General features: G+C 50.3%; 3 protein-coding genes across 7 annotated transcripts; 2 read left to right on the top strand and 1 right to left on the bottom strand.

The window, feature by feature from the left end:
* Positions 1-115: 115 nt before the first annotated feature.
* On the top strand, positions 116-17,667 carry LOC6592019 (HEAT repeat-containing protein 5B). Of its 5 annotated transcripts, none has more exons than XM_026995105.1 (8): positions 116-197; positions 6,695-7,108; positions 7,170-8,807; positions 8,893-9,166; positions 9,331-9,363; positions 11,568-15,324; positions 16,426-16,446; positions 17,010-17,667. In XM_026995105.1, exons 2-8 carry the CDS (start codon positions 6,771-6,773, stop codon positions 17,336-17,338), a joined length of 6,390 nt encoding a protein of 2,129 aa, XP_026850906.1. In that variant the 5' UTR covers positions 116-197; positions 6,695-6,770; the 3' UTR covers positions 17,339-17,667. The 5 variants fall into 5 exon arrangements, with proteins under 5 accessions (XP_026850906.1, XP_026850886.1, XP_002017514.1 ...); XM_026995085.1 differs by lacking the exon at positions 116-197 and adding an exon at positions 4,025-4,393; XM_002017478.2 differs by lacking the exons at positions 116-197; positions 16,426-16,446 and adding an exon at positions 4,025-4,393.
* Positions 1,253-2,341, top strand: LOC6592018. The gene has a single exon (XM_002017477.2). The coding sequence runs from the start codon at positions 1,302-1,304 to the stop codon at positions 2,280-2,282; it is 981 nt and encodes a 326-aa protein (XP_002017513.1). The 5' UTR covers positions 1,253-1,301; the 3' UTR covers positions 2,283-2,341.
* On the bottom strand, positions 17,575-20,046 carry LOC6592021. The gene is made up of 3 exons (XM_026995116.1): positions 19,564-20,046; positions 18,927-19,473; positions 17,575-18,848 (listed from the first exon to the last, which is right to left on the bottom strand). The coding sequence occupies exons 1-3, from the start codon at positions 20,044-20,046 to the stop codon at positions 17,653-17,655; spliced, it is 2,226 nt and encodes a 741-aa protein (XP_026850917.1). The 3' UTR covers positions 17,575-17,652.
* Between the last annotated feature and the right edge of the window lie 546 nt (positions 20,047-20,592).

Genomic DNA, 20,592 nt, shown 5'->3' on the forward strand with positions numbered 1-20,592 from the left:
ATGCGCCGACATGTGCGCACTTATCGCTATCGGTTTAACTATCAATTATACACACAAACGCACATATCAGTATCAGTGCGTAGTGTAGTGAGTTTTCGTAGAAAATTGTGGAAAATTCAATTTCTCATTTAAGTTGTGTGCGTAAATATGTGATAAGCGGAAAACGAGTGATACGTGCAGGCACCTCAAGTGAAACGGTGAGTTGTGCAGTCCAAATTGTACAAATTTCCTGCAATGACAGCACTTGTGTGAAGCTGTGGGTGTGTGTGGGAGTTGTCGTCGAATTTTGAGACTGCAACAGATAGCGGCACCAATATAAATATATTATTATCTGTGTGTGTAATTTCTGACGCTTTAACCAATACTTATGACTAGCGTTAATGCTAATTAGCTGCAGGTGGAAATGAAAAAATTCTGCAAAAGCCATGGTTTATAGTTGGTGTGTATTCCTAGTACATGTTGTGTGTGTGTAAGTGTGTGTGTGGGTAAATAGTTTCAAGCTGCGCTGTCCGTTAGGCGGTGCTCAAGAAGACTAGTGACACAATTTGCAATCGAAACCCGTTATAGTGACCCGGTTTACCTTGTGCCGTTTTGTTGCTGCCTCAAAAAAAAGCGAAAACTTTTCTATGCTCATGGGAACAACAATCTTCAGATATAAACAACAACAACAGGTTAATGTTTAGCTTCTCTGGCAGGTAGAATATAATCACTCTGTTTCGCTCTCCTCTCTCTCTATTCTGGTTCTCTCTGTTTTGGCAAGAAGCTTTCTTGCAAGGGTGCTTTTTTTTGACACTCGATCAATCACTCTCAAACTTTCGCAGTGCAAAAAAAACTGCATTCAAGACTCGAAACCTGCATTTCTTTCGATTTAATTTATGTTATACCTTTTTCAAACAAATAAAACAAAAAACCAATTTCAGGTTTATTTTCGGGTCGCTTCTGTGTGTGTGTTTTTTTTGCATATTTATGAGGCAGGCACCTTTCTTGGAAAACAGGTTCTTATATTTTTTGGCAACGGAACATCTTTCACTCTTTTCCAAGAACAACTCTCCAAGACGCGACGGTTACAAAATTTACGCAACAAGCGGCAAACGCGGTCGCTGGCCTCTGGGCCCAACAAGTTTGCCAAAAAAGAAACCCCGAGAGCATCCATTTTGGAAACCAGATACAGATACCGAGATCCAGGGGGAACTACTCATCGATGCTCGCTGGCTGCTGGGAAGCAGTTTTAGTTGTTCGCCCAAAGCTCCCCCGATCAAAACGTTCCCGGTTAAACGTTCGAAGATACTTACTCCAGTAAAATGCGTAGTTGTTTAAGGCCGAAGGTTTTGCTGGCGCTACTGCTGGGATTGCTCTTGAGCCCGGCGGAGCCTGCCAATCTGTTGACCAGCTACCTGCCCGCATCCATGCAGGCGCTGGCCTACTACATCGACCTGCTGCAGTACGAGCCGCTTTCCAGCACCACCATTGAGCCGCCATTCAACGCAAATGGCTCTGACATGGACTCGAATGGCGGTGGTTCGACGACACCATTGCCTCCCGCGCCCGCGCCCGCGCTTACGCCCATCAAGCCCAAAACCACAACCCGACGTCCAGCAGGCTCGGGTTCGGGCTCTGGCTGGTGGCAACCGCCCAGTTGGTGGGAGACACCGCAACGAACTTCGACCACGGAGCGCCCCACCTCGGCCCCCACGCCTGCCCACAGGCCAGCTCTGTTTGCACCCGCCCCAGAGCCGGCGCTCGAGGGTCATGCCCTTTTCAATGAAATCGGAGACGATGCGGACTTTGACAAGCTGCCCCTTTCGCTGATACGCGACATCCAGAGCGAGATACGGCACGATGACTTCACAAACGATGTCGAATCGCTGGACAATTTTCTGCGCCTGTACGACGACAACTACGGGCGGGCGGCCTTTGACTTTGAGTCCGCCATGGACCGCTGGAGCACCGCTTCGACGGCGGGCAAAAAGCGAGTGCCGCCCACCAAGCCCTACGTGGACTTTTTGCTGGTCTACGACCTGCTCAAGCGAGACGCGAAGGCAGCCAATCTCAACAAGTACGAGGGCTACTCCGAGGACCTCCTCGAGCAGCTTTCGGAGCTGTCCACTGCCTCGGCGGCCAGGCAACTGCACACCATGTTCCAGAGAATGCTGGATCGCGGGGACATCCAGCGCAGTGATGTGGTGGCTCGTGTCCAGGGCATTGTCAAAGATCTGGGCAACCCCAATAGTGCCACCTCCAAGGCGTTGTCCTTTATACCCAGCATGCAGTTCTTACCCTAAACCTAAGCCTAACTAAGCCATAATAAAGTCGAGGAACCTATTAGCCTCTCCTATACGTATACCTATCCCTACTCCACACCCTTGCCCAATCTCCCTTTAATCGGTAGAAAGTGGCATTCCAATCGGGATTGTCCAGGCGGCATCTTCGTACATAACATATTGAATCCAGGTTGATGGGTTAGGTGCTAAGTACTTCGTAAAGTATTTGCACGAGTGACTCCATACAAAAATGCATGCTTCAGGCTTTACTGTGCAATCGAAAATCACCAATTATACTAAACAAGTTGTATAATTTCCTCTGCGGGAACTGCAGGTATCGGTTTAGTTGAAGCTTTTATACCCTCCACTTTTATACCCTTTTTTCACTTGGGTATTGCTATTGTGATCGTACAGATATATGGGAGGAAAAAGTCGATGGTTTTCGTGGGTTGAGAAAGAAGCACACGTAGCATTCTTCGATTGAAGAATGTCAGACAAGATAAAGTGAAAGTGAGAAAAGTTAGTACATATATGCTTTACTCTGTATCTGTCGATCTGCTAGTAGCGCAGCACCAATGTGCGACAGTGATCTTCAGGTACAGCAAGCCATTGTATCGACACCAATACAAAATTCTATGAAAGTGAAAATTTAGAAAAATACAAGTCACAAAATCGCGGTTTTTGAATTTTTGAAAAAGATGTTGGGTGTACAATTCAGGTCTACAATCTAATATTTGCCTAGTGAGAGTACATTAGAAATGATAAAAATCCGGGAGCGATGAGTGAAGTCTCGCAAAATGCACGCAGACGGACTCAGAAAAGACCACTTACCTGACGAAAAAGGAGTGACGACAAAGTCTCGCAAAACTATCGAAAAAGGCGAAAAAGTGTATTAGAGGCTTGCGGGTAACTCTAGCCATCCATAGTATTATTTTTTTAAAATTAATATTTACATATATTGTAATATAATAGACATGATTATTTGTTTACACCGGGATTTAAGGAAAGATTTTCTTTAGAAGACGCTGATTTCGACCGAATAACTCAAAAATTATTTCTGTACGCCCAGGACAGAGTGTCGAAGGGGCAAAAACAAATTAAATTGAATTCACTAATCTAAATCATCTATTCATTGTACTATAAAAATTAAAATTTCGGCTCGCAAAAGATAGCATAAAGGGCTCGCAAACGATATTGTAAAAAATATCATAAAGGGCTCGCAAACGATATTGCAAAAGTCTCGCAAAAGATATCATAAAAGTCTCGCAAAAGATCCGTTTTTGAGCTATCGAAAATGAAACTTTCACTGCCACAAACTGAGCGACTAGTGTAATATTTTTTATCGTTTTCAGATCTTAATTCGATAGTTTTACACGGCTGAGTTTCGCCACTAACCATACAGTATACTGTATGGTTAGTGGTTTCGCGTAACACTCGTTTGCGATATCGTTAACGAAGTTTTTGTCCACTGGTGGAACCGGACCACATTAGGTCTTTCGTTTGATAATCGTTATCGTCATTAGCGATTAATCGTTATTTTCATTTTGTTGCCGTCTCTGCCGCTGCACTCTCCATCAGCTGCTCGGCGGCCTTCTGCTCTCTTTCTCCCTTCCACATGGTTGCCGCGCTCTCAATGGGTGGTGGGTTGGTTTTTTGCAAGCGCTGCTTTGGCCGCGCTGCTCTGCTCTCCCAATTTCATTTCATTTGCCGTTTGGCTGCGCGTAGCACCGCAGTACCGCCACGCTCCCGAATTATCTCATTTATTCTGTTTGCCGTTTTCCGTTTGCTGTTTTTATTCCATTAAACGTCAAGTGATTCAAAAATCCCATTCGGGGGAAAGGAAGTGAAAAAATACACAGCCTTTGTGGCTAGCCATTCGACTTGAAGGTTGAAGATTGCGTTTGTTCAGTGTGCGATGGGACAAAGTTATTGATTTGTGAGAAAGTTGCAACCTGCAAGCGAACAGGCGAGGCAGGGCAAGGCAGCAACAACATATTGGCCCAGCCAAAGAAAGTTTTCTTTTCTTTCGTTCGTTCGGCGGCTGTAATGCTCTGAGGCATTGCCGGAATGGAAAACCTTAACTTTGCACGCACGCCGCAATTTCTGCGCAAAGTTATCAACGAGGCGCGCAGGTAAAATAAAAACAACAATATCAAACATCAAACATATAGGTGGGAGGGAGAACGGTTGGGAAAAGTCAAGCAACCCACCACCAAGAAATCACCACCCACCCGCCAGCCGCCACACCACACCACACCACGAACCAACACAAACCACCACACACCACAGAATGTTATAGAGAGACACCCTGTACTCCGTAGATGGATATGTCGTCTAGCCTGTCTATGTGGTTTGTTATGGTCTCGTCTGGTCTGCTCTTGTATGTTGCACCTTACAGGTTTTACTTGTTTTCCTTTAAGGCCTGCGCCCCCTTCTTGGGGACAGTGGGGGTTGCAGAAGCAGCAGCAGCAGCCCAGTAGCGTCTTATGTAACTTTAGCCTGCAGACGTAAATTGTTGGCGGTTTGGGGTCCTCCTAAGCCAGGCCTCTGCATTCACTGCTGTGCCCCTTCTGTGCGCGCACACGCGCCACTTGAGGAGACCGCAAACAAAGACGGAAGGCAGTAAACCAAACCAATTCTCCTTGGGCTAACCAAATATCTGGATACCCTTAGGAATCCAATTTCATAGATTCATTTCTCAGATAAATTACATATTTGTATCGAACGGTATTTTTGTTAGCACTTTATTTATAGCTGCAAAAGAGAATACTCGAGAAAAGCACAAGAACAACACACATTGCGTGTGCATGACTCGATACATTAATGCTCGACTCGAGACGCACAAGCGAATGCTCCCGAATTTGAAAGGCCGATCCAAATGCATTCACTGTAGGGTATTCTATACAGAATGGTGCACTGTGCCCCTTTCCTCTCGACCATCCATACCCCCACTCACCCTCACACCTAGTATCCTTTCCATTGTCTTTCTTTGTGCCACAGCACATACCCGTTACCCATAGCCGGCGGATATCATTTCGTATATGTACAAGCAATGACGGGGCCCTCCGGCAGCTCCTCCTCGTTTCGTTTTTTCGAACAAAAGTCTTTGTTTCGTATTAATAATTTGGCTCCTCTTGACTTTGTCCCCATCTATGTCAATGGGCTGTGCGCTATCGAGTCCAAGGCGACAGCTCTTTCCCGTGCTTATCGGAAAGCTGAATGGAAATATGTGTGGGTGGGTGCTGCCCCATTTTATACCCTAGCTGGGGACGAGGGGCAGGGGTGCGGGCTTGCTTCTGGCTATGGTGCAGCTTCCGTTGGAGCGTGCCAAGTGGTGTTACACCGATATACATATTAAATATATTTGAATATTTCGCATACTCGTGCATATGGGAGTCGTCATTCCCATCATCATATACGTACATATATAGACCGAGTGATGCATGCTTTTCCACACAATCCGGTGGCAGGCAGCATCTCTTCTTCCTTTCTCTTTCTATTCGCTCCGTAAAGCACTGCTGATACCCTGTACTTGTTTTCTGTGCACTGTGTTTTTCTTTACAATCATTACAAAGGTGAAACATACATATTTATTTAAACATTTGTGTTCAAAGTTATGCAGAAGGCGATCTATTTTATGCAAATCCATGAGAATCGAATTCTTATTCTAAATTCGGAAATAAATGTTTTAAAATACTCGCATCTTTTTTTATTTCTGAAATGAAAACAAGTTTTTCTGATAGACTGATAAGCTTTTCCAATCTATAGATCAAATAATGATCAACGAGAAACTCATATTTTTCGACTTTTCTTGAATTTATTCTTTAATTTTGAATTTGAACGCCTCAGGTATCAGAAAAGGTAAATTTAGGCTGCAAAATTTCTTGAAAAGAAAGTTAAGAACAACTGCTCTAAAAATTACAAAAAAATATAACAACGTTAAGAAAATCAACCAGTCCATCAGTTTCACAGGCTCTTGTATAGTACACATGTTCTTGAATGAAATGGTTGATATTTGGTTCTGTGAGTCATATTCGAGTTTGTCAATCAGCTCTAGTGGGACAGAGGTTGAATCACAATGTTTTCCACGATTCCGCCCATGCAAATTCGAGGGCAATGGGTATCCCATAGTACTATAGGATGGTACAACATCTGTTTGTTGTGATGACCTAATTGTGTGGACAAATAGTGAGATAAAAAACTAGTATTTCGGGGGAATTTTAAAGACGAAACTATAAAGTTTGATAGATCAATAGTGCATATGTTGATCGATATAGCAGCTGCTTGATAATCGTTGGAGCAGAAATAATTGTGGGTTCAAGGTCGAAGATCCATAGTCATACGCGCATCATCCATGTGTTTATGAATTAATTAACGAAACATTCCACAATTCATTTATTTTGCTTGTGTGTGCTTCTCCGCGTTCTTTGCAGATCGTTTATACACACCGCCCCATCCGCTCGGGGACAGCATCCAGAGGAGGCGTCAACAGAGCCACCACACGACGAAATGGAACTCGCCCACACACTGACCCTCAACGAGGAGGCCATGAAGCAGCTGCCGGAGCCGAAGCGGCCGGTGTTCGAGCTGGAGTGGCTGCGGTACCTGGAGAAGTCGCTGCCCCATGTGGCCAAGCACGAGATCAAGGCCAACCAGAAGAAGCTGGTCCAGCAGCTGTCCGAGCGCATCCAGGGTGCCCCCGGTCCGCCCATGCGGAAGCTGATAGCCAGCGCCCTGGCCACCCTCTTCTCGGTGGGCGACACCTTCATGCTCTTCGACACGGTGAATGCATGCAATGATATCCTGAAGAACAAGGATGATTCGCCCAGCTATCTGCCCACCAAGCTGTAAGATATATCAGGCCCAATCGTAGATCCAATTATATTCCGATACTATTCCCTTCCGCAGCGCTGCCATTTGCGTCTTGGGCTCCATGTACGAGAAGCTCGGCAGGATGATGGGCAGAACCTATGAGGACACTGTCCAGATACTCATACGCACCCTGAAGAACGCCGAGTCGCAAGCACGGATCGAGATCATGCACACGCTGGAGAAGGTCAGCGCCGGCATGGGCACGGCCATTGCCAACGTGCACAAGGACATCTACAAGGCGGCCAAGCACTGCCTGCTCGACCGGGTAATGGCCGTGCGCGTGGCCGCCGCCCGCTGCATACTCAAGATGATATACAGTGCCCCGTTCCTGTACCAGACGGAGCTTGAGAGCCTGGGAACGCTCTGCTTCCGCGCCTTTGATGGCAGCAACTACGAGGTGCGCTGCGCTGTGGCCCAGCTGCTGGGCACGCTCCTGGCCTACACCCAGCAGCTGGCGGAGGCGGCCCTAAACAAGAAGGCCAATCAGACGGTTGTCCTGCAGGCGGGCAAGGGAGCCACGCAGCGGCTGGTGTCGCTGGACGAGGCGCTGGGCATACTGATGTCGGGATTTCTGCGGGGCGGAGCCTCCTTCCTCAAGGGAACCGGGGAGATCATCAAGGGCAGCTCCGGAGTGAATCGGGAGGTGCGTGTGGGCGTCACCCATGCGTACGTGGTGTTTGTCCAATTCATGGGCAGCGTCTGGCTGGAGCGCCAGTTGAGCGTGTTCCTGGCCCACGTCCTGGATCTGGTGGCCAATCCGAAGGCCGCCTGCTCGCACGTGGACGCCGTCTACTCGCGCAAGTGCATCAACTTCATTCTGCGCTCAACGATCGGCAAGATGCTGGGGGAGAAGGCCCAGACCGCCGCCTGCAAGGAGCTCATCCATCTGGTGGCGAAGCAGATGAACTCGATCGACTTCAATCCGGAGAACGCCAAGGACTCCAACCAAGAGACCCTCTTCAGCCAGCACCTGCTCGTGTGCGCCCTCCAGGAGCTGAGCTCCCTGTTCATCTGCCTGGGCACTACGGCCCAGAACCTGCTCGGAGACCAGTCCCTGCAGACCATCGACGCCACGTGCGCGGTGCTGGTCCATCCGTGCGCCGCCGCTCGACTGGCGGCCGCCTGGTGCCTGCGCTGCTGCTGCGTGGCCGTGCCCAGCCAGATAACGCCGCTCGTCGACCGCTTCATCGAAGCTATCGAGCAGATGCGCTCCTCCCCGGAGGCCATCGCCGGCTACAGCTGCGCCCTGGCGGCCATTTTGGGCAGCGTGCGCTACTCCCCGCTGGGCATACCCCACACCAAGGGCAAGGTGGTGTTCAACTGCGCCGAGGAGCTGCTGCGCTCCGCCTCCCAGAATAGCCGCATGTCGCTGCACCGCACCCAGGCCGGCTGGCTGTTGATCGGGGCTATCATGACTCTGGGATCGCCGGTGGTCAAGGGTCTGCTGCCACGCATGCTGCTCCTGTGGCGCAACTCCTTCCCGCGCTCCAACAAGGAGCTCGAGTCGGAGAAGGCCCGCGGGGACGCCTTCACCTGGCAGGTGACGCTCGAGGGACGTGCGGGTGCCCTCTCTGTGATGCACAGCTTCCTACTCAATTGTCCGGAACTGGTCAGCGAGGACATCACCCGACGGCTACTCACTCCAATCGAGAGTGCGCTGGCCATGCTGGTCAAGTGAGTACATATCCAGATCTATATCTCTCCTGCCTTCAACCTCTTTGTTATGTGCAAATGCTAATGATGATGTTTCGCCTTGCAGTCTGGCCACTGTCCTCAAGAGCTATGGCACCCAATTGAAGGCTCCGGCGGCCATGGTGCGCCTACGTCTCTTCGAGACGCTGACTCTGCTGCCGCCCAATGCTTTGGAGGCCTCCTACACGCATCTCCTCCGCATGCTCGTCTCGGAGTTTACGCTCTCGGACAACGCGGCCAACACCACCAACTCGCTGCTGCGCACGCTCTGCCACGGCGATGACTCCATTATTCTCGGCACCTGGCTCCAGGAGACCAACCATCGTACCATCGAGGATCAGGTGGGTTGTCTAGCCGGTCGGAAAGAAAGACCCCTCCGGGGTTGTCTGTAGGGCTATTTTACTGTGTGTCCTGTGTTCGTGGTGTGCTAACAAATCTCTCTCCTTTGAATCCTTTCTCCCCCACCCTCTCTCTCTCTACTCTGTGTAATTATGCATTCCCAAAGATGGAGCCCAATCGCAAAGTAGATGGCGAGCATGTAAGTGAATTGCAGCGGCTCAATCGCTTATGCTTTGCTTTCCTTATGATTACTTCTCAGAATCTAAGTTCTGTTCAGTTTCGTTCTCTATTTTTGTTTTCGTTTTGCATGAACACATAGGAATCTACTCCTCAATGCTTATCTAACCCTTCTGTTGGGCTTTTTGCTGGCTGCTTTTTCTAATGTTTAAATTCAGTTGAATACACATAGATATTTGCGTATATATACAGTTAATTGTGGAGTATGATGTGTTAGAAATCGTTCTTTTTTAACATAGTTCAAATTCAAACAGAGTCCAATCTGTCCGTTAGCCGTGAAGATGTTTATCTGAACCGCCGCCTGGCAGCTGTAGGCTTAATGCTTGAATTCTTGGTTCTAGGAACTGAAGCATGGTGTCCAATCTTTTCCAGTTTGTTTCTGATTCAGTATTGGATTTATTGAGGCCCGATCCCTTTATTAATGCGAGGGACTCTCTTGTTGTTATGTACAGCTCGTTCAATGACTTGGGATCGTCATGGATTGTATTGTGGTTGAGAAAGTGGCTCACTACCGTGTTTGCGAAAACTCTGTTGTATCTGTATCTCGGTTATACCTCCTATCATTATTTATATTTCGGATCAATCCATCTGCCTAGCCGGTAACCGTGGCTTTAAGAAGCCACATCTTCCGTACCGTGGGCACAGTTGTTTCATGAATCAAACCTGAAAACAGATCATGGAACTGTGATCATTTTAGTATTTCCCCATCAAACTTTGGCATACTGGTGCGTGGAAGCTGCCGTCATCATGGCTTGACGTGTCTAGTCTTGCGAATGCTCTTTACACCACCTTTTCCAGTCGTATCCTCCTCTTACTGGGTGCTCATACTCCTCACGAATGCTGAAGTAAACAAATCACTTAAAGTTCGTCCTCCCGCCTCTGAAAACTGTTTCAGATTGCTTTTCATGGAAGGCAATTTGCTGTAAGCCTCCGTTGGCTGGTGGCTCAGATGATTCTCTGACGTTCGACTGACGTTCCCCACGATTGTCTGAATTCTGCATAAGCTTTTAATTGAAGATCGAAGGGCCAGGTAGAGGCGGCTGCCAGGCTGTTTTATTCGCTGTGCAGCTGGATGCGCTCCAAAATTCAACCGATGTTGGTCAAAAGAGTAATATTGCAGACGACGTACTGGACGGAGGGATTTGTGGTGTTCTCCAGTCTATGGAAGGCACGTACAACAACTAAATTTGATCGCCTCGATGGTAATCGACTTGGAGGCTTGCTCTTGGCTGATTATCTGAATGTGTGAGATTGGCCGAGGTGGTGGTACTTACTGGTAGGAGATGCTACCGTAAGTGTCTGGCCTGGTGCCAACTTGTATAGAAGCTGTCTTGAATCCTTTCACTGTCGCTTGGTTGACAGTTTAAAAAGATTACCAAGGTCGGGGTCACCAAATGAGAGTATCCTACGGTGCACAAAGAGGGTCAGAAGAACCGACGACAGCCTTTGATGATTGCGATGGAAGATGAGTGAGATGCAGTTGATGATACTGATTGGCTATTGGGCATTTGTGATAGGCAGCAATTGCACCAGTGTTCTTTGCACTCCGAGGAGCGATTACTTTTGACTCAGCTAAAGAACGAAAGAACGTTGCAGCCTATGCTGCTTCCGTGTGAGGGCATATTTAAGAATCTATCGGTACAGCGGGCAGGGGGCAGGGGGCAGGAATTACTCTGAGTTCTAGATTTAATAGTACGAGCAATGCACATAGATATTTGAATATCTAGTAGAGCAGAATACAGAATGGTTAAGCTTCAGTGCTTCACTGATTGGGAGTCGAGTCGAGGGTGCTGTTCTCTAACAGAGCAGAACAGAATGACATTGATACGCTGTACAAATCACCCATAAGCGAACGGAATCCATCGTTTTCATTGATTGTTCCTAGAGCCAATCGTTTTTCAGTATTATTATTCTTTTGCTTCGAATATAGTTTGCATTACCACAAATATATTCTGTGGCACATACTCGCATGCGTATATTTTATTCAGCCATGCTCCGGTTATCGCAAATCGCATCAGCCGTTGCTAATGAGCTTGCGACTTCAAACATTAATAAATATAGATTGGTGAAAACCAGAGCATGGCTGATTGCTCTGTTAAATTACTCACTACTCACTCGTTCTGGAAGGAAACACTTCGACTAATGACCCACTTTCTACTCCATTAGCTGCAGCCCAATAGTGCGGCTGGTTCGGGGGCACTGGAGCACGATCCCTGCTGCCTGTACCGCCCCAGTTGGTACGCCCATGGAAACGGCAGCGGCAGCAGCAGCGGCTCAGCCACGACGTCCGGAACTGGAAACTCCGGAGGCAGCAGCTCTGGAAACCTACAGCTGATCAACAAGGCCCAGCAGTGTCCCGGTCCCCTGCCGCTGGGCGTGGCTGTGATCGACATGTCCGTGACGTTGTACGGCACCATATTCCCGAAGGTGGCCAACAAGCATCGGCTGCAGATGCTGGAGCACTTTGGCGAGTGCATCAAGCAGGCGAAGAGCAGCCGCCAGGAGGCGGTCCAGATGAACATCTTCACGGCGCTGCTGTGCGCGCTAAAGAATCTGACGGACAGCAAGACGAGCCTGGGCCAGGAGGATGTGCGGAGGAGTGCAACAGGTCTAATCGTGGCCTCGCTGACCAGTGCCAACTCCACGATACGCTGCGCGGGAGGCGAGGCTCTGGGAAGGCTGGCTCAGGTCGTGGGCGACTCGCACTTCACCGCCGAACTGGCGCAGAACAGCTTTGACAAGCTCAAGTCGGCCAGGGATGTGGTTACACGCACGGGACACTCGCACGCCCTCGGTTGCCTGCACCGGTATGTGGGCGGCATGGGCTCCTCTCAGCACCTAAGCACCAGCGTGTCCATCCTGCTGGCCCTAGCCCAGGACAGCGCCTCGCCGGTGGTGCAAGTTTGGTCGCTGTACGCCCTGGCTCAGATCGCCGACTCCGGCGGTCCCATGTTCCGAGGCTATGTGGAGGCGGCGCTCACGATGTCCCTCAAGTTGCTGCTCAGCGTCCCGCATGCTCATGTGGATGTGCATCAGTGTGTGGGTCGCGTGGTCAATGCCCTGATCACCACCGTAGGACCGGAGCTGCAGGGAAGCGCTGCTGGAGTCAGTGCCATGCGCGGCTCCTTCCTGTGCTCAGCCGCCCTTCTGCAGGCGCACGCGGACCCCCTGGTTCAAGCCGAGGCGATCGGGTGTCTGCAGCAGCTGCATCTGTTCGCCTGCAAGTCCCTGCAGCTGGACTCGCTGGTCCCGACGCTGGTCAAGATGCTCGCCAGCAACTACTTTATCCTGCGCAAGGCGGCAGTCTCATGCCTGCGCCAGCTGGCGCATCGCGAGGCGAAGGAAGTGTGCGAGCTGGCGCTCACCATAAGCCCGGAGCAGTGTCCGGACCTAGTACTAACCGAGTACGGACTCCCCGGGCTGCTCTTCTCGATGCTGGACACCGAAACGGATGCCGAAATGCTGAAGAACATCCACGACACCTTGACCTCCATGCTGCAAATGCTGGCGGCAGACAATCTCAGCTCCTGGCTGAGCCTATGCAAGAATGTGCTCACGGTGGCCGTGGAGGGCGGCCTGGCCGAGGACAGTCCACCCACTGGGGCGGATCACGCGAACAAGGATCACACGTCGGGGCAGGAGGAGGACGACGACGAGGAGGAGGAGTATGCCGACGATGTGACCGAGTACAGGGCGGAGGAGAACACCTCCACCCATCCGGCAGTACAGCCCCGCTGGCCGACCCGCGTCTTTGCCTCCCACTGCGTCCGGAGGATCATCTCCAGCTGCGAAGCCTCCAGTCCCATGCACTTCGACCTGCTCCAGGCCAAAGAGCAGCAGATGATCAAGTCCCGAGGCGACTACCTAATCCTTCATTTGGCGGAGCTCATCCGCATGTCCTTCATGGCGGCCACCTCCGACTCAGACCAGCTGCGGCTGGAGGGACTGCGCACCCTCCAGGAGATCATCGATCGCTTCGCCAACGTCCCAGAGCCCGAGTTTCCCGGCCACCTGCTGCTCGAGCAGTTCCAGGCGCAAGTGGGGGCCGCCCTGCGTCCCGCTTTTGCCCCAGACACGCCCTCCCACGTGACGGCTGCCGCCTGTGAGGTGTGCTCCGCGTGGATCGGCTCGGGAGTAGCGCGGGACATCAGCGACCTGAGACGCGTCCACCAGCTGCTCGTGAGCTCCCTCAGCAAGCTGTACACGAAGACGAACAGCACCCAGCTGTACAACGAGTCCATGGCCACGCTGGAGAAGCTGAGCATCCTCAAGGCTTGGGCCGAGGTCTATATTGTGGCCATGATGGGCAACGGCAAGGCGCCGGCCTCCCTCCTCTCGCTGCAGTCGCAGCAGACCGCCGCCGTCCAGTCCCTGACCGCCGTGGAGGCGGATGTGGACCAAGACCCCACACCCGACAGCAGGGGCGAGAGTCTGCTGGGACTGGTGCAGCCGGAGCTGCATAATCTGTCCACGCACTGGCTGAACGCCATGAAGGACCACGCTCTGCTGCTGCTGCCGGCCGAGTTCCAGTCGCAGCTGCCGCACGATGGCGGCGCCTTCTACACCACGGATACCATAAACTCCTCGAAGCCGCATTACATGACCAGCTGGCCTCCGCTGCTGTACGCCTCGGCCCTGTGGCTGCGGGACGAGGGCTTCGCCCGACACCAGGAAACAGCCGCCAGCTCATCGGCGGAGTCCAACAACAACCACATAACGCACGGCTCCCTTTCGGCGGACCGATTCCACATGATATTCGGCATCTGTATGGAGGCCCTGTGCAGCATGCGCAGCTCGGAGAAGCCCAAAAACATCGTCAGCTGCCTGCGATCCCTGCACAGCATCTTCGACTCGAAGTGGGCGCGCCAGCAGCTGATCAAGGATCGAGCCCTGACCATCGAACTGTGTCACGTGCTGCACCGACAGATCCTGACGCGCGACGAGCTGTTGGTCCAGCTGCTGTGCGTGGAGATCCTCAAGCAGACCATCCAGGCGGCGCGCGAGGATCTCGACAACAGGCGCGACGACAACGCCAATGCCGAAGACAGCCTGCAGCTGGGCGAGGACAACTCCATGCAGCCCGGCAGCTCGCACGTGTACGCCGTCCTGGAGGTGTGCCTCTGCCTGTTCGTCCGCCAGATACCGAGTATGAACCCAACCAAGCAGAGCGGCTCGGGCCTCCAGCTGGACTACGCCTACGCCAAGTTCCACTCCACCGCCTCCTTCTTCTCCGTCCTGAGCGACGACAGTGGTCTGCTGGTAGCCAGTGGGCTGCAGTGCGTCGAACAGCTGTTGGATCTCTGCACGCCACGCGGAGCCCTCACCATTCTGCCCACCATCCTGTACATGACCACTAGCATCATCAAGGAAATAGCCAACAAGTCCGCCATAGACAGCAGCATCCTGGCCAACACCAGCGCCGTGCAGGCGGCGCTTCAGTGCCTGCGCTCGGTCTGCGTGCATCGGTGGTCGCGGCAGGCCGACACCGCCGAGGACTGGCAGCAGCTGCTGCAGAGCGCCTTGGCTACCGTCATAGATCTCACCAAGACGGCTGGCGACAACGAGGAGCGCAGAGTGGATGAGGTCACTATGCTGCTAGCCATCGCCGTCTTCATTCTCCATACCCCAGCCTCCGTGGTGGCCGCGCCCTCGCTGCAGTATCCTTGCATCAACCACTTCCGGCAGTGCCTGCAGTCCGAGCACCTGTCGGTCAAACTGAAGTGCATCGAGACCACGCGCTCCATTTTCGCCAGTGCCGAGCTGAAGACGGCCACCCCCTACATCCACGCCCTGGCCCCGCGCATCATCGAGTCCCTGTACGCGGAGTCCAGCAAGACGCCAGCCAGCGAACTGGAGCTGCAGGTCACCCTGGAGAGCATTGTCACCGTGGAGCAGCTGATCGATCTGGCTGAGCCACAGCACCGTAAGTGCTCATGTTTAAGGCGATTACTGATCGCTCTCTCGCGTTGTCTTTCCATTCGGGGTATTCCTGTTCATCAAGTCATGGAGCCTTATTCTGGGATTGATCATTTCTCTTCTGCCTATAAATAGCATTATTTTCCATTTTTTCCGCTACTATCTGCTTAATTTCTCGTTGCTGTGTCACTGGGTTTGGCGCTTGTCCACAAGATGAATAACGCCCATACATTCCTATGGACAGTCGTAGGCTGTCGAGAGAGTGGCCGATCTCGAGTAATACCTTCTGGCTTTCCAACCAAATCCTAAATATCCTAAAGAAATCGTGTACCATAGAAATGTATGGGCGTTATTCATCTTGTGGACAAGCGCCAAACCCAGTGACACAGCAACGAGAAATTAAGCTAGATTATTAGATTATAATATAGTAGATAGGAAATCCATTCAATATCGATATCAATAGCTGTCAATAGAAACCATTAAATGGAACAGAGAAGAAAAGATTACAAACCTTGAGAACAGATGAAAAGATTCTTCCGATTGACGGATAAGAGGCCTCTTCGCTTCACACAAACCTATACCGACAGAAAGAGCTTTATTCTCAGAAAAATGTAGTTTTCCTGATTCCATACATTGTTCGGTATTTTAGTCAAACTATAGATATTTCCCATTTGTAGGGTGTGCAGAGATACACTTGTACTCGTACATAAAAAACACATATTTCGATTTTGATTTCGCTAGACTTCATTTTATTATTTTTTAACGGGAATACCCTCTACATAGTCTATAGCTTGTTTCGCGGAAACCCCTTTCCCTCCCCCTCTAGTTGACACTCCACCTTGTCCATCCCATCGGCATATTCCATCAACATTTGCATTTGCCGTTAAGCCGCGGCGCCTTGTTCTCTCTCTCTCTCTCTCTGTCTCTCTATCTCTCTCTTTGAATGCAGCCGACAAAAACAATAATATAACAGCACATTTGCGAGACAAGAACAAGAAATTCGACTATTACATATTTGCTCTTTTCTCTCCGTCTCCGTCTTCTCTTTTTAATCAATTCACAAACCATCTAAAACACACACGAAATTAAACCAAATTAAAACCGTTAGGAAACATGAACTTGCTACAAGGTAAATGAAAGAGCACGATCAAAAGAATGCACATGTTTCATGCCACCCCCTCCCCACAGTGCGTTTCCGAACAGCAAGACAGTTGGAGACGTAAAGATAACTGCAATACGAGGAGATCTACAACACAGATCCCATCCTAAATCCCATGTCCGTACATCCAGTCTGCGATCTGTTATCGATCGAACACGTATTTGAGACCCAGAACTATATAACCAACTATACAAATCGAGTGGAAGCGAGTGAAAGTGGACTCGTCTCGGCGCTTATGCGGAAACCCATACCAACTGTCTTTTGGCTCGAAAACGCATTGTACTACTACTCTATTGCACAGTTATTGTTATTGCACAAACCCATAGAATAGTTGATGTGGAACGTATAGTTTAGTTGTAGATGCTGTACACAGACGGAATCACGCTTTAATTGTTGCATGTTTGATGGTCGTATACTTAAATTGTGGACAGCTGGCACCCAATGGGGTCGCACTTGTTGCATAGAACAGATGTTCAGTGTCCTCTGCAAACACTCGAAACAGTATTAATCAACATTCTCTACCATGTTCACAGACATACAAATGCTGACGTTGCTGGTGCCTGTACTGATTGGTTTCCTGGCCGATCCCAGCCGCCTTCGAACCTTGGCCAAATACCAGCGGCAGCTGCACGAGCAGGCCCTGCAGTGGCTGCTCAAGATTGGGCCGAAATACCCGAAGGAGTTCAAGGCACTGATGGGTCAGACACCGGAGCTGCGCCAGAAACTGGAGGCAGCCATACGCAGTCAGCAGCAGTCAATTAACATTGCCCAGAAGGCAACGGAAGCCCAGAGGAACGGTCTGCTGGCCAAGCCACAGAAGCCGACCATCAAGCTGAAGACGGACTTTAGCAACTTCCAATGAACACGAATACGAATCGTCATCTGTTAAAGCTGCTAATGCAATGCTTCTTTGTGCTCTATTAGATCTACTCACAGTCTGCTACAGAAAATGCTTTGCAGTGCAAATTATGAACATTCGCACATCGCTCGGGGAGGGGCGCGTTCCATTCTCCCTGGAGGTGTGCCTTTGTTTTTCCTTTGCCTAAAATGTACTCGTACTATAAACATACAGACACACACTCAAACACGCGATGAAAGTACCTACAACTTTATAAATTATATTTGTTAGCTATTATAATGAGTAATATACGATGCGATATAAAGTAAACAATAAACTTATAAAGGCAAGAAGTCCTCCTCCTCCTTGAAGCTCATCCCCTCATCTTCGCTGAGGGGCTCCAATTTCGGTTTCTTCCTCTGTGGCTCAGCCAATCGGTTGACATGTGCCATTTGCTTGACTGCAATTTGTCTGCTCAGCTCCTCCTGCGTCGGTCGTGCCCCGGATTCAATGTAGTTGGCCAAAGGTCTTGGCAAGGCCATCAGGTGAGAGGGCAGCTCATCGAAGAGATGCGTTTCAAGTCGGCTCAGCAGAATGGTGCGATAAAACAGGGCTCGCAGACGGTGCCGGAATTGCTGGATGTGCGGCGAGGACTCGTCGTAGGCTGGCGACTCAGCGGGGGAGTGCTTTCCACTGTCGCCGGATAATATGCAAATGGCACGGAATCCCATCATCGTTGACCAGTTGGGGGGCAGGAGTAGCGAGTCCTGGGATGGCTTTTTGTCCTTCTTTTTCTTTGGCAGCGTCTTGAGCAATTGGTTGTAGGAAACACACAATTGCAGGGGCATTGAAACGCTCTGAATGGGCTTCAAGTTCTTGGACGCTGGTGGCTTGTAGTTTAACGCCTCGATCACATATGCGAGATTCAAGGCATCCTTGGGTATCGAAAAGTGTTCCGACGACGGTGATGCCCTCAGTTGAAGATCGTAGCTATATTTGAAGTACTCATAGACCTGCACATCTATTTCGCTGGGCCCGACTTTTATGTTAGAGCTCCTTCTCTCCCCTGCTCTCGATGGACGCGTTTGATGCTTCGACGGATCGATGGAGTCAGGATCCTGCTGCCACACTTCCAGACACTCCGCCCAATTGTCAGCCGTGACGATATTGTTTTTATTTTTAAAACACCTTCGGCGCGGAAAGTCTGCGACCGTGGCCGAAGGATGCTGCTCTAGGAAGCGTTTTATTACCAAGAAACGCGTCCTGCAACTGGTCCGAGTGTGATTTCCAAGATGCGCAGCACAGTTCACCCACTGAGCGGCCCCGTGCTCCGTGACAAAATCCATCAGTTTGGTGTCGTCCAGCACCGACCAAGGGTCGGTCTTGGTGCGTTGGGCGAGGTTATTGTGGTATCGGGTACGGAGCTGTGCCAGCGAACGGTTGGGAAACAGAGTGCGGGGAAAGCTATTGAATTTACCATTGTACTCCTCCACGGCAGCAAAGAGCATTATGTCCTCCGTCGTGGTGAAGGGTGCTGCAATTGAAATAAACCGAAAATGTTTAGTTGGAGGAACGTTGGGGGAGAAAGCCCATTCCATTTCACACTGCTCACCATGGCTGATGCTTGGATGCAGCGTATACGTATAGCGTCCGATCAGAGTGGACTTGGACCTGCCGGGAAAGTGTTCCGACACCCGCTGCCAATTGATCTGGCCATTCACAGTATTCATTTCGACAAGACGCTTTAGTGTCTCATTGTCCTTCTCGGTCCATCGAACACTGGACGATGGCTCCAGGTGGTGACGGAACGCCACCAGGACACGCACGAAACACTGATAGTCCGATCGCCGATCCAACGCCGAAGCTATCTTCTCCCAGTTCTGCATGTGATTCGCTTTGGCCGCCGCCACCAGAGCTGCGTCCTCCGACGCACTCCAGTCCTCGCGGCTCAGCTGCGGATGTAGATAAACGCGCCACATTGCCTCTGAGCTGTAGGTAGAATGACGGAACTCCAAGTCCAGAGTACTGATCTGGGTCCAGTCGATGCTAAAGCTGCTGTCGGCGTTGGCCAGCAGACTGGCCAGAGACCGAACATGTCGCTCGATGGGCTTTCGATTGAGAGAGTTTGGAGCCTTTTCACAGGCGGCATGGTCCAGCAGCTGTAGTAGGTCAGTGGGTCAGTAGGGAGAACAATTAGTCTGGTCCGTGAAAGTTTCGTAAAAATGCGGCTCGTTCGGCCAAAGACTCACCTGTTGCTTGATGCCCATAATCAAATTCTTCTTGTCCAGAATAGTCCACACGTGTTTGGAGCGCATATCGAAGTCCGAAGGAAACATCTCCGTGTGACTACGCGCCTCGTAGTCCTCGTTATTCGGACAACTGCGTCCATCAATATCTCGAAAATACAAATTTCCCTTGAAGTGGAAGGTGGCTCCACGGCGGATCGCTCCACATATTCCATACATTTCAGTGCTTCCCTTATTAAGCCTGCTGTTACATTGGGTGCGCGGCTTTAGGCGGCGGATTAAAATCTCCTCGTTCCGTGCATATCGAGCCCGGACAGATTTCAGCAACGCTAGAACCTTTGCGCGCACTTGGTGCAGGCGTCGCTGCAGCTCATGGTTGAGCAGCAGGGCATTGGTCTCGCTCGGCTCTGAGGTGGCTATTAGCAGCGATGTGATCTCTGCCAGCAGTTGATTGGGGTTCAAACTAAGCAGGTTCTCGACATCCATCGCGCACGCATCGCTCGTTTTGTTTATATTGCAAATTGTGAAATAGTGATGGCCCAAAGACCAACTATCGAATTATGATGAGCAGGATCTGTGTTTGGTAAAAACCCAGTGCTGTCAACTGTTTAGACCAAAAATAGCTGTTTTTGTTGCAAATTTGAAACACATGGCTAAATTTAAAACTAAACAGTTAATTATTTGTCAGAATCGGACCTATAGCTTATTATCGGACTTATCCATTGTACCAAATGTATTTAGGCATTGCCTGCGCAACACGTATCTGTAAATATTTTAAATCTATTCTATTATTAAATGGCCATCCTATTCCTGACCTTGGATTTACCTATGTTGACCTGGGGTAAGACGTGAAAACTTCAGCCCAAGACGGCCAATAGCTATATTACCATAGGCATAAGCAAATTAGCAATCGAACTTGAAAAATATCCAAAAACTAGCTATAATAGCTGATTTGGTAACACTGGATATGAGTCACAACCATCGATACATATCGGAACATATCTATTGAAACAATGAGCAGAAGAAGTTCAA

This window comes from Drosophila persimilis, unplaced genomic scaffold, assembly GCF_003286085.1.
Source record: "Drosophila persimilis strain 14011-0111.01,24,50 unplaced genomic scaffold, DperRS2 tig00000000-arrow-pilon, whole genome shotgun sequence".
NCBI classification, from domain to species: domain Eukaryota; kingdom Metazoa; phylum Arthropoda; class Insecta; order Diptera; family Drosophilidae; genus Drosophila; species Drosophila persimilis.

What these genes read in the sequence shown, in the direction of transcription:
- LOC6592019 (XM_026995085.1), top strand. Translation starts at nt 4,329, where the DNA reads ATGGAAAACCTTAACTTTGCACGCACGCCGCAATTTCTGCGCAAAGTT. An exon ending in AGCTATCTGCCCACCAAGCT is followed by an intron (nt 7,109 to 7,169) that starts GTAAGATATATC and finishes TCCCTTCCGCAG; the next exon opens with CGCTGCCATTTGCGTCTTGG. An exon ending in ATCGTACCATCGAGGATCAG is followed by an intron (nt 9,167 to 9,330) that starts GTGGGTTGTCTA and finishes GCATTCCCAAAG; the next exon opens with ATGGAGCCCAATCGCAAAGT.
- LOC6592018 (XM_002017477.2), top strand. Translation starts at nt 1,302, where the DNA reads ATGCGTAGTTGTTTAAGGCCGAAGGTTTTGCTGGCGCTACTGCTGGGA.
- LOC6592021 (XM_026995116.1), bottom strand. Translation starts at nt 20,046, where the DNA reads ATGGATGTCGAGAACCTGCTTAGTTTGAACCCCAATCAACTGCTGGCA. An exon ending in TTATGGGCATCAAGCAACAG is followed by an intron (nt 19,474 to 19,563) that starts GTGAGTCTTTGG and finishes GACCTACTACAG; the next exon opens with CTGCTGGACCATGCCGCCTG. An exon ending in GCATCCAAGCATCAGCCATG is followed by an intron (nt 18,849 to 18,926) that starts GTGAGCAGTGTG and finishes TTTCAATTGCAG; the next exon opens with CACCCTTCACCACGACGGAG.